We start from the raw sequence: 10,739 nt of genomic DNA, 5'->3' as shown, positions 1-10,739 counted from the left end.
GTTATTCCTAGCGACCGTGTTCTGCCTTGCTTTTGCTTCTTCTAACTTATGTAGCGTTATATCAACTTTATTATTCAAACTTGAATATTTTTCTGCAAGTTTTTGGTATTCTTTAAATAAACTTTCAAGCTTTGATCTAATATATCTTGTCTTTTTCCCCAAGATAAGAAAAAGTTATATATCAGATCAACAACTATATTTAACTGGCTATGCGCAGTATGCCAAGTATGTTCTTCAGAGGGATTTATTCTACACCTTATGTCAATATTTTCTTTAGTTTATATTATCTTACCTGTGCTAACTTCTAAATTTAAATACTTTAACCTTTCAATGATTAAACGCTAGCTCTGATACCAATATAACAGGATACACAAATACTCGGAAAATTCACACAATAAAAATATTACAGAATATACGAACACACAAATTTACTTAGAGATTTAAATTAATAAAATATTTTATTAATAATTTCGAAATTAAATAATTTTTTCTTAAATACTAAATTATTTTTGTTGATTTTTGGAACCCGGATTCAAAACAGTACACACGCTGGATGAATTTCTTTTTTCGTTATTCGATTGTCTACTATGTGTAGGGCCAAATATAACTTTTTTGCACAGGGCCTCTAAATTTTCGTGTATGGCCCTGGTCGTAATTAAATATGCTGATCAAATGAGCTATTTCACTTCCAGCAATTTGTAGAAAATCCGTTTCTCCCTCGATTCTAGGTTCAAATGTGTTGTAAACTAAAATTGCAAGAGTTTTCTAATTATTATGGTCAAATGTTTTTTTACATCAAGATAGGTCGTGCGAACTTAGCACGAGCGTCACAAACAAATAAGAAAACATCGATGTTGATTTTGAGAAATGTGACTGAATATTGTCCTTTGCTGCACGCCGCCGTTCCCGTTCCAATAGCGTCTATCGAAACGGATAATTACTTATTTTATTTTTGAAGAGGGCCAAGTGTAGTCATGTATCAACGCGTTGGTGCAATCTTGGGCGCATCCCACATGCGTGGATGAAGTGGGAGGCTATCCACCGAGCTACTGTTGGACATTGACGCCCGTGTCAAAAATAATGGAGCTGTTTCGATTTGGCCATATAGCGCGCTCGTCACTGATTATCCGTGACTGTCCGTCTGCTACTGCATGCATCGGTAGATTCGATACCTTGCACTTGGTAGATACGGAGCACATTTCCCGGAAGGGACAACGCGGGGAGCACCGTTCCTGATTCAACCGGTCGACCAGAGAAAGAAAATACGCGCATCTCATCCAGGAGAAAGAGAGGAACTTAATTATTTTGCAGCTCCAAACGAGTAGATACTATAGATAGGCGACAATAACAGGTGCCAAATGTAGAGAACCGATCGGTAGGCGGCGGATGTTGTCGGTGCTCTGCTACTGTGCGGCCTACTCTGGGAGGATTATTTCGGAGGTATACGAACGTACGTAGGGCTCCAGAAGACCAGAAGAGCTGGCACGCCGACAACGCATGGTCCAGCCCTGGGCTTAGGCGTGCCCAGTCACCGGCATCGTGCTGCATACCCCATGATTGCTCCATGAGGTGTGCTCCTGTGCTTTCCAGCAGTTATTTTGCGCGAAAACTGAAGCAAACTAAGGGCATGCCCAATGCACTGCCCTAGAGCTACTGCCTCACACCTTTAACTAGGTTCGGGTGGTTCAAAGTAGGTTCGGGTGAGGAGGCAGCCTCCTCTTCAGGAAGTGGGATCTTAAACCTTAAAAGCATGCTTTTTGGAGAGAGAAAGAAATACATAGTGTTATATTTGTGGGGTCCCTTCTCGCTTTTTCTGACTAAAGTTGTAGCTTCCATTGGAGATATAAAATTGATCATGTTGCTTCTGACAACTTTTTTACATGGAGCAGCTAGTTGTGTATGCCACCGTTGCTCATGCCCTAATGGCTGTGATTAGAGGATCTAATCAACCTGATTTGTTCAGCGAAAGGGCAGTTTCGTAACTGTACACCCCTCAAATCTGGGTCCAAAGTCCAACAAACATCAAGCCCATGAAAACCCATGTTCACGTGGTGCTGCCATGGTGCCTCCTTCGTCGGACTCGCCGGACGCCGAAGAGATGGCCGTCGAAAAATCACTACTCGCAGATTAGGGGAGATCGGTTGCGCCCGTATCATGATTCGAACCTAGCTAATTGCAGTTGAGATCCTATACTTCAGATTGATTGTGCTTAGAGACTACGTGAGATAAGTAGAATTTTCAGACCATTTTTCGATAAAGGGCGCTTTCATTACTTATAGAATTTTCAGACCATGGGGTATGTCTGGCGCTTCCGCATTTGGCGTGCTGCAAGCGCGGATCAGAGAGGCAGCGAATTGGAGTTCAAGGTTCCGGTGCTCGCAGCGAGATGGCAGAGGAAGAACGATGCGACGATGATGACCGGCGGCTCGAGGGAAGACGACATCAGGTGCTTTCGAGATCGTGGCCTCGTGGGCTGACTTGGACTTTGGATACGGGTTACATGGGCCCTGGCTGATTATTTTTACTAATCTGCCCCTGATGCTTTAGTACTTGCGAATGCTTGGATCCCCTAATCACAGCCACTGGTTTGCTTTAAGTTTTGTGCAAAATAACTACCGGAAAGCATAGGAGCACCTCACTTGCTCCATTCTTCTTTCGTGTTTCGATGCGTTGAGGAAACGGGGCGGCGATTGAATGTCCACGATGCTCGTTGCATCTGTTCCTTGCAAGATCGCGGTGAAAGCTTCCGCAGTTGTGGCCGCGTGGGCATCTGTCGCAAGTCGCAACCAAGGTTTTGGGTACTTGTATCCGGGTAACCTATCGGAGATAACAGCTCAAATGCCAGACATCTTGGAGGTGGTCCGAAATTCTGGTAACCTACCAGAGATAACCGGTTAATAGCGAACGAGATTCTAAAATAAATTTCGAATTTTAAACTCAAAATATCTTAACATGTTGAATATAATGTTGATGAGGAGGAAGCGAAAGTTTCAAACAAATAAGTTGGAGCTTGTGGTATACTAGATTAAGCAAAATTAAAGAAGAATTACAATAAACTACAGTCCGGCAGCGGCAGTTTTCTCTTCCTACATGACTCCCGGGCCCGACAGGGCGGCATCCTTCCTCGTGGCGGAGCGGCTTGGTGACGCTGGCTCCGTTCGGCGCTGCGGTGGCCTCCCCTTACGGCAGGTGGCCCGGATGCAGACGTGGTGTCTCCAATCGTAGCTCTGGCCGACAGCGGCTCTAGGCGGGCGGCTTGGCCGGATCTAGGCTCGGCGGGACTAGATCTGGGCCCCGCAAGGCCTTGCCGGATCCTCTGGATCTGAGGGTGGCCAGGGGTGCGCGTTTGCGTGCCCGTTGCGCCACCTCTGCCTCCTCTCGCCGGTTGCTTTCGGGCTGATTCTGGGCCACACAGGCTAGTATCTAACCCCGGCTGTTCGGGGTTGTCAGAGGTCCCTTTTTTAGCGGACTCCGGCAGTCCTCCATCGTTGCAGGCAACGTTGCAGAGTTGTTGGGGCGACGTCCTTGCTAGCTATATGGGATGCGGACCGTGGGTCGGTTTGTACTGCAACTACCCCGGCGGCCGCGGTCTGTTCTCCCTCCGTCCAGCTTGGTCTTGCTTGTGTAGGATGGTGTGGTCGTCGTGGTGCCGCCAATCTAGCGTCCTGGACGTCTAGATCTGGGCCTAGCCGGACTCTTCCAGCCAGCGTGTTCTTCCCGCGGATGAGTCTAGTTGGGGCTAGTTCAAAGTTTGACTTAGCTTGGAGGCGCGACTGTGATCTCTGCCTTGTTTGCTTTGCGTCCTCGCGACGATGTCCGAAATTCTAACCAGTATTGGACTTGTGCCGGTGACGGCGTCACCTGCGTGTGTCGTTCCCTTATTGAAGGCGTTCCGATGATGGCTCTCGTGTTCGAAATGGACTTTGTCCCTCCGGCCTGACCGCCTCAATCTGCTCCTCCTTGGGGGCCCCGCTTCATGTAAGCTTTTCCGGTAGTGTCTTGTGGATCACCCTCTGACCTCTCGCTGGTGTCACAGGCCTCGCACAACATTGGTCTGGTTGCTTTTAGATGGTTTTGCGGCGGAAGCTGACTGTCTTTCCTAGCGTCTTGGGGGTCTTTGCTAGGTCGGAGTCTGGCTGTAGCTGTTGCCGGTGTGCTTATCCCAATACCAGGGGATGATGTTGTGTTTTGGGTTGCACCTAGCTTGAGCTCCAGGGGTTGTGTGAAAACTTTGCAGGACTCCGGTCCCTGCCGACAATGATGACACGTTGGTGCGCCATTCACTTTCTTATAGGCATCGTTGCAAGACCCCCCTCCTTTGGTTCCTCAAGTTCTGCTAGGCTGCCAGCCCGTCGCCGAGTTCCCGCTTGGGATGTATTCTTGTAGCGGTGAAGGTTTGTTGGTGTGGATAAAGTCGTTCTCTCTCTAGTGCAACAGAAGACAAGGCTCCCTCATCTTGGTTCAAGCTGGCGCTTCGGCTTGACGTTCTGTGTTGTCTTCACTTGCGGGTTTCGGTGTGCGCTTTGCGCTGGTGTGTGTTGTAAACGTTGTTGTAACTTCTAGCCAGTTGATGGCTTCGTTAATTCAAAGCTGACTTATTTCAAGCCTCCCATCTAAAAAGTTTCAACTTTTGCGCGGCCAATTTATTTAGGATAGCGCTGGGCGTCCCCCGGGGGATCGGAAGGCCCCGATCCCCCGCCTCCGCTGCCGTCCGATCAATTCATCAAAGGCGTCCAATCCCACCACCGCAGCGGTTGCATGCCTCTCCCCCTATAGAAGTGGATCGAGAACAGAAATTCCCCATCCCCTTGTCGCTCGTATCCCCCCCCGAAGCCCGTCCCCAAGCAGTACACCGAGCACCGCTGCTAGCCCCGCCGACGAGCGCTTCGCCGCGACGTGATCCGTTACAGCACCGCCGACTTAGGTTAGAATTAACTCGACCTAGCGCTGGTAGCAGTACCGCTTGCCGTCGGCAGCATCGCCACCCAATCACCGGCAGCACCGCCGCACCGCCACCGTGCGCTAGAAGCTCCGCCACCGAGCGCTGGCAGCACGGCTAGCCACCAGCAGTACCACTGCCAGCTGCCAGGCGTTGGTAGCTCTGCCACCGGGCCTGTAGCAGCAACTCCGGGAAACAGAGGAGCACCGCCTGGATCATCCTTGCAGCAGCGGGCGAGGCCATGGCGGACGGTCCTGTAGCAGCGTCAGTCGCCCGTGGCAGCAACGCCCGGACCTGCCGGCAGCAGGCCGCCATCTACTTGCAGCAGAGGACGAGACATGGAGGACGGCCTGTCGCAGCGTCGTCCGCCCGTGGGAGCAACGTCGGGTGACTAAAGTAGCAACTCCGGATACGTCGGCAGCAGGCGGCCGTCAACTTGCAGCAGCGGGCGCGGCCATGGAGGACGACATGTAGCAGCTTTGGCCGGCCTTGGTAGCAAAGGGGGGCAACGTTTGTAGCAGGGGAGGCGACGCCGACGGTGAGCGCTTGCAGCAGCAGGGCGTGGCCTTGAGGCCGGCGCCGAGAGGAGGTCCAGTCAGCAGAGGATGGAGAAGGTGCACGGAGAGGGAGGAGGTTGCCGCCGCCACCGGAGTAGAGACCGGCAGTGTGGTGGCCGCCGATGACGCCGTGGTGGGGAAAGCTCGGGAGATTTGGTTTTCGATTTGTCTAGAGGTGAGAGGTAGGGGATAAGATCGCCAGATGGTGGGGTCCAGCGACACGCGTCGTTCGCTCGACCCGGGGGATGCGACGCGTGCGATCCCCCGGCTGAATTGAAGCGTTTTCCATTTATTTACTTGGGGATTCCGGTTAGAAACATGTAACCGCAGGTATTTTACTTGGTAACCAAATTCCTCGCCGCAACCCAGTATTCGTTGCTAGAAATAGCGATCATTGTAAAATTGTGATAAATGAGCTCATACCCTCATCAACATCTACCAGCTCCATCTCTAATCCCAATCCACGTGTGGTCTTTAAGCTACTTGCCTCACTCGATCACTATATTGACTAGCGCACTAGCACAGATGATCACTTCACTGCAGAGTTTCTCCGCTAGCCTTTCCACGCTTCGCTGAAAAAGGGACAGAGGTCGCTAGACCGGAGGATAACGCCGTACGACGTGCCACTGCCCCTACCTTCGGCAGTTCGGCTATGCCACAGCTCGTGCTACTACCGTAAGAGCTTACCGGCCAAATTAAATCAGTCAGGACTCAGGATGGCACTAATGTGTTAGCGGCGAGCCCACCCATGCCCTGGTGAGGGTTGACCAGAAATGGGCGTCGCGACGGCTAATTGGATACGGGGGCATTGCACGATTGACTGAGGTCGACAGTGATTACTGCCAAGCTCTCCATCACCAGGCCGGGAGGAAATAGCACATAACACCAGTTGTTGGTGAATCTTTTGCATAGAACCACAGGTTGTAGTTTGTTTTGCACAGAACACCAGATTTTCCTGTAATCTTTGCAAGAAACACATAAAACATAATTAGCCTATTTGACACAGCAATTAGAGGACTGGGCCCAGTAGCAGAAAGCCCATATTGCTCCATACGCCCATCCAGGCCATCCTCAACCAAACTCCCCTGCTCCTTTCTCCTAAAAAAAAGAACGCTGTTCTTCTCGTATACCACCGAGGCGGCCACATCGTACGAGGCGGCGACCTGGAGACCGGCGACGGCGGCGGGGCGGCGGCGCACCGGGGATGGCGGAGATGGAGGAGTATGAGACAGACACTGACTGGTTTGCCACAGGAATCGGCGAGTCGACTTTAATTGAGGCGGCCTCCACGGGACCTAGCGCCGGCGGCGGGGGCGGCGCGCCTGCCAAGAAGATGCCGGCCATGGATTCCGGTGCCCCGGGCCAATTAATCGGGTAAGCTTGGTCGCCAATGCCATTTTTGTTGAATTTTTTCCTTTGGGTGAGGGGTTTGACCGGGAGGAGAAACCCTAGCTTGGCTGCGGAAGAACTCGATTCTGATCGACGTAGAAACCTAGGTTCTTTCTCAATTTTGCTGTGTTAGATTCGGCCATGTGAATTTCGTTGTGTGGTTGTGCAGTTTGATGAAATAAAGTGTGAATAACAGTCAATTTATTTTGGTATCAGACTAGTAGGAAATGAGCTTATTTTTGGATGAATTTTGTGTGTACTGTAGTTGAATTGGACATATTAATAACCATTGCTTATGTATGTTCAGGTTGGAGGATTATGCCAGCTTTTCTGTCCATGGGAGAGACATGATTGGATCTGTAACACATTGGCATTTCGATTCATTTGGCCCTGTGAGTACTCAACAGAGTGTCAATCAGCCAACTGATGCTATTGGACAGAGCCAAATGAGCAGCAACGTGGATTGGCCTATTCCTATTGCTGAATCTGTAGCACATATGGAGGAAGATGCCCAGGCTGAAGGCAATGTTGACGAGGAATACCAAGTTGACGGAGAAACCGACTCTGATCATTATGATGATTTTCTGGTTCGTTGTGAAGGTGATACAGATGTTGAGGAATGCTTCCCAACACCAGTGGCAGCAGATTATGTACTTGAGAAAGAGAATCCAAGGGTAGAGAGGGAAGATATCCAGGGACGAGGTAGAAAAAAAAATGCAAAGGATAAGGCGGAGCTGTCAAGAGCAGCCAAGAGAAGGGCAATAGAAGGAGTACTGGAGGAAGAAGGCATGCCATTTAGTGATCAAGCAAGTGATGACTGCAGGGAGTTGGATGATTCTAGCGATGATGATGGAGCTGTGGATCCAAAGTCCGTGTCCTTAACAAAGAGGAAGAGCAGATCAAAGAAACTAGAGAAGAGAATTTATTATGATGAATCAAATCCCATTGCACATGAGCTACTGCAGGTGAAGTTGTGCTTCTCTGACATCCATCAGTACAGAAGGGCACTAACAAACTACCATATTGTGAATCAACGGGACTTCGAATATTTAAGAAATGATCATGACAGGATCACTGTTTGCTGCAAGTCCGGAGGCACATGTGCCTTTGCAATTCTGTCATCAACTATCACAGGGGAAACTACCCATGTAATCCGTTGGCTTGTTTTACCTCACACATGTGGAAAGACAAATGAAAGTTCAAGAATCAATTGCGCTTGGGTGAGCAAGACATATGAAGATCAGATTAGAATTGAGCCCAACATGAAAATAACAGCCCTCATTGAGATGGTTAAGAAGGACCATGGGGTTTCCATTTCCACACACATGGCATATAGGGCCAAGAACAAAGCACTACAGGTGATTGATGGACACCACGAGAGTCAGTATTACAGGATAAGAGATTACCTACAGACTGTGTTGAACACAAATCCGGGCAGCAGGTGCATTGTGAATACCATTGTCAATCAAATCCCACGGAAGAATCCTAGATTCCATGGATTATTCTACTGCTTGAATGCACAAATTAAGGGATTCCTAGAAGGTTGCAGGCCTTTCATTGGTAAGATATATACACTGCCTTGATGATTGGGTGATCAATGCCTTTTTGTACATTGTTTTCTTACCTCCTTTTATGTTAATTTGCAGGCGTAGATGGATGTTTCTTGAAAACTGGCACTGGATTTCAAATCCTTGCTGCTACGGGTAGGGACGGCAACAATAACATGTTCCCTCTCGCCTTTGGAGTTGTCGGAAAAGAGGAGACTTCAACTTGGTGTTGGTTCCTAACCCAACTCAAGTATGCTTTAGGTGGTGGAAGAAGTAAGCATGGGCCCTTCACTATCATGTCTGATCGTCAAAAAGGGTTGTTAAATGCGGTGAGCCAAGTCTTTCCAGAGTGTGAGCAACGCTTTTGTCTTAGACACATATATGCTAATTTTCAAATAGCTGGATTTAGAGGAGAAGACCTAAAAAAGTTAGTAGATGCTGCTGCATATGCATATAGTCATAGTGTTCATGTAGTTGCAATGGATATGCTAAAAGTATTAAACTTAGATGCATGGACTTGGCTTACCAAAATTCCTACTAAGCATTGGGCACGCCATGCTATGGACACAACATGCAAGACAGACCTAATTGTCAATAACATAAGCGAGATTTTCAATAGCTACATCCTTGACCAAAGGGACAAGCCCATAGTGACAATGATGGATCAGATTAGGACCAAGCTTATGGCTAAGTTTGCAGATAATAGAGATGGAGTGGTTGTTGCGCATTGGGAAATAACGCCACACTATGTTGAACAACTAGAGACAGAGAAGAGGTTTTCTAGGTGGTGCACTCCGGTGAATGCAGGAAATGATATATGGCAAGTTGAGATAACAAGTAATGGGAAAAGGGAAGTGCATTCTGTGAACCTACACAACAAGACATGTGGATGTAGAAAATGGGACTTAACCGGTGTGCCATGCAAACACGCCATATCGGTCATCTACAAAGCAAAGCAATATCCTGAAGACTTCGTTAGTGATTTTTTCAAGAAGCCAATGTATGCCCTGGCCTATAAGGAAATGATTTATCCAGTGCCGGGTCAACATGATTGGGTGAAAACTGATACAATAGATATAGAGCCTCCTATCTTTCATAGCAAACCTGGACGAAAAAAGAAAAAGAGAAGGCCAAGTGCAGGTGAAGGGCCAGATGGAACCAGAAGAATGACGACAATCACGTGCTCTAATTGTAACCTTAAAGGGCACAGATACACCACATGTACTGTGCCATTGAAGCCTCATCTCGCAATTAGAAAGGTCGGACACAAGGTAATTAGTTTATGCTCAAATAATTCTATATTAACTACCTCCCTGATGTTTACTTGATTAATTTGTATTGATTTAGAGCAACCGTCAGCGGCCTGGGTACTTGGACGTGCCTACGGCTCCTTCCTCGCCTACAGCTACAGCGCCTCCACCTCCCCCACCCGCACCACCACAGCAAGCTCCATTTGCAGCACCACGCCAAGCTGCAGCTACAACACGTCAGCATGCTCCAGCTGCAGCACATCAACATGCTCCAGCAGCAGCACAACCTCGACATGCTCAAGCTGCAGCACATCAACATGCTCCAGCAGCAGCACAACCTCGACATGCTCAAGCTGCTGCACAACCTCGACATGCTCAAGATGCACCAAGGCAGAAGCTCCCTTCTATGCGGGGACGACGACATATGCATTACACCGAGTCTCGACTATATGGTTACTTCACAGCAAGTAATGGCCAAGGTCGGCAACAGGAGGAAGAAAATCATATCTGAAATTTGTATGAAATGAAAAGAGCCATGTGATGAAGAACAAATTATCTTGACTCTTACTTTTGTATTTGAAGTGAGATACTAAATCTGGATAAATATGATCTTCTCAAGCTTTTGGATGGATATGTTAACCGAATGGATGTGTTGATTGTGTTAATATAGATGCATTTTTTTTAAGTTGCATTACAACACTTGGTTACTATTTGATCATTACATGAAAGGCACAGCAAAGAAACATATAGAAGATGGACTGGTCGAACCGGACCAGATTGATCGAACCAGACCACTTCTCTAATTGCTGTGTCAAATAGGCTAATTATGTTTTATGTGTTTCTTGCAAAGATTACATGAAAATCTGGTGTTCTGTGCAAAACAAACTACAACCTGTGGTTCTATGCAAAAGATTCACCAACAAGTGGTGTTATGTGCTATTTCCTCCCAGGCCGGCGCCCACCACGGACGGCCGGAAGGTTTGGCCGATGCTGCCCGTACCACTGCAACACCGGCTAGGCATGCACGGAAATGATTTCGCCACCGAGAGCGCGCGCC

At 48.4% G+C, this 10,739-nt stretch overlaps 1 protein-coding gene across 1 annotated transcript; it reads left to right on the top strand.

Moving 5' to 3' along the window:
• The first annotated feature begins 6,700 nt into the window (after positions 1-6,700).
• LOC124690709 lies at positions 6,701-10,193 on the top strand. The gene is made up of 4 exons (XM_047224060.1): positions 6,701-6,870; positions 7,193-8,445; positions 8,532-9,703; positions 9,780-10,193. The coding sequence occupies exons 1-4, from the start codon at positions 6,701-6,703 to the stop codon at positions 10,191-10,193; spliced, it is 3,009 nt and encodes a 1,002-aa protein (XP_047080016.1).
• The last annotated feature ends 546 nt before the right edge of the window (positions 10,194-10,739 follow it).

The sequence above is a fragment of the Lolium rigidum genome, chromosome 2 (assembly GCF_022539505.1).
Source record: "Lolium rigidum isolate FL_2022 chromosome 2, APGP_CSIRO_Lrig_0.1, whole genome shotgun sequence".
Taxonomy (NCBI): Eukaryota; Viridiplantae; Streptophyta; class Magnoliopsida; order Poales; family Poaceae; genus Lolium; species Lolium rigidum.
The sequence above is the reverse complement of the archived record's forward strand: the minus strand, read 5'-3'. Positions and strand labels throughout refer to the sequence as shown.

Coding starts and splice junctions, on each gene's coding strand:
- LOC124690709 (XM_047224060.1), top strand. CDS start 6,701: ATGGCGGAGATGGAGGAGTATGAGACAGACACTGACTGGTTTGCCACA. Junction 6,871..7,192: donor GCCCCGGGCCAATTAATCGG/GTAAGCTTGGTC, acceptor ATGTATGTTCAG/GTTGGAGGATTATGCCAGCT. Junction 8,446..8,531: donor AGGTTGCAGGCCTTTCATTG/GTAAGATATATA, acceptor GTTAATTTGCAG/GCGTAGATGGATGTTTCTTG.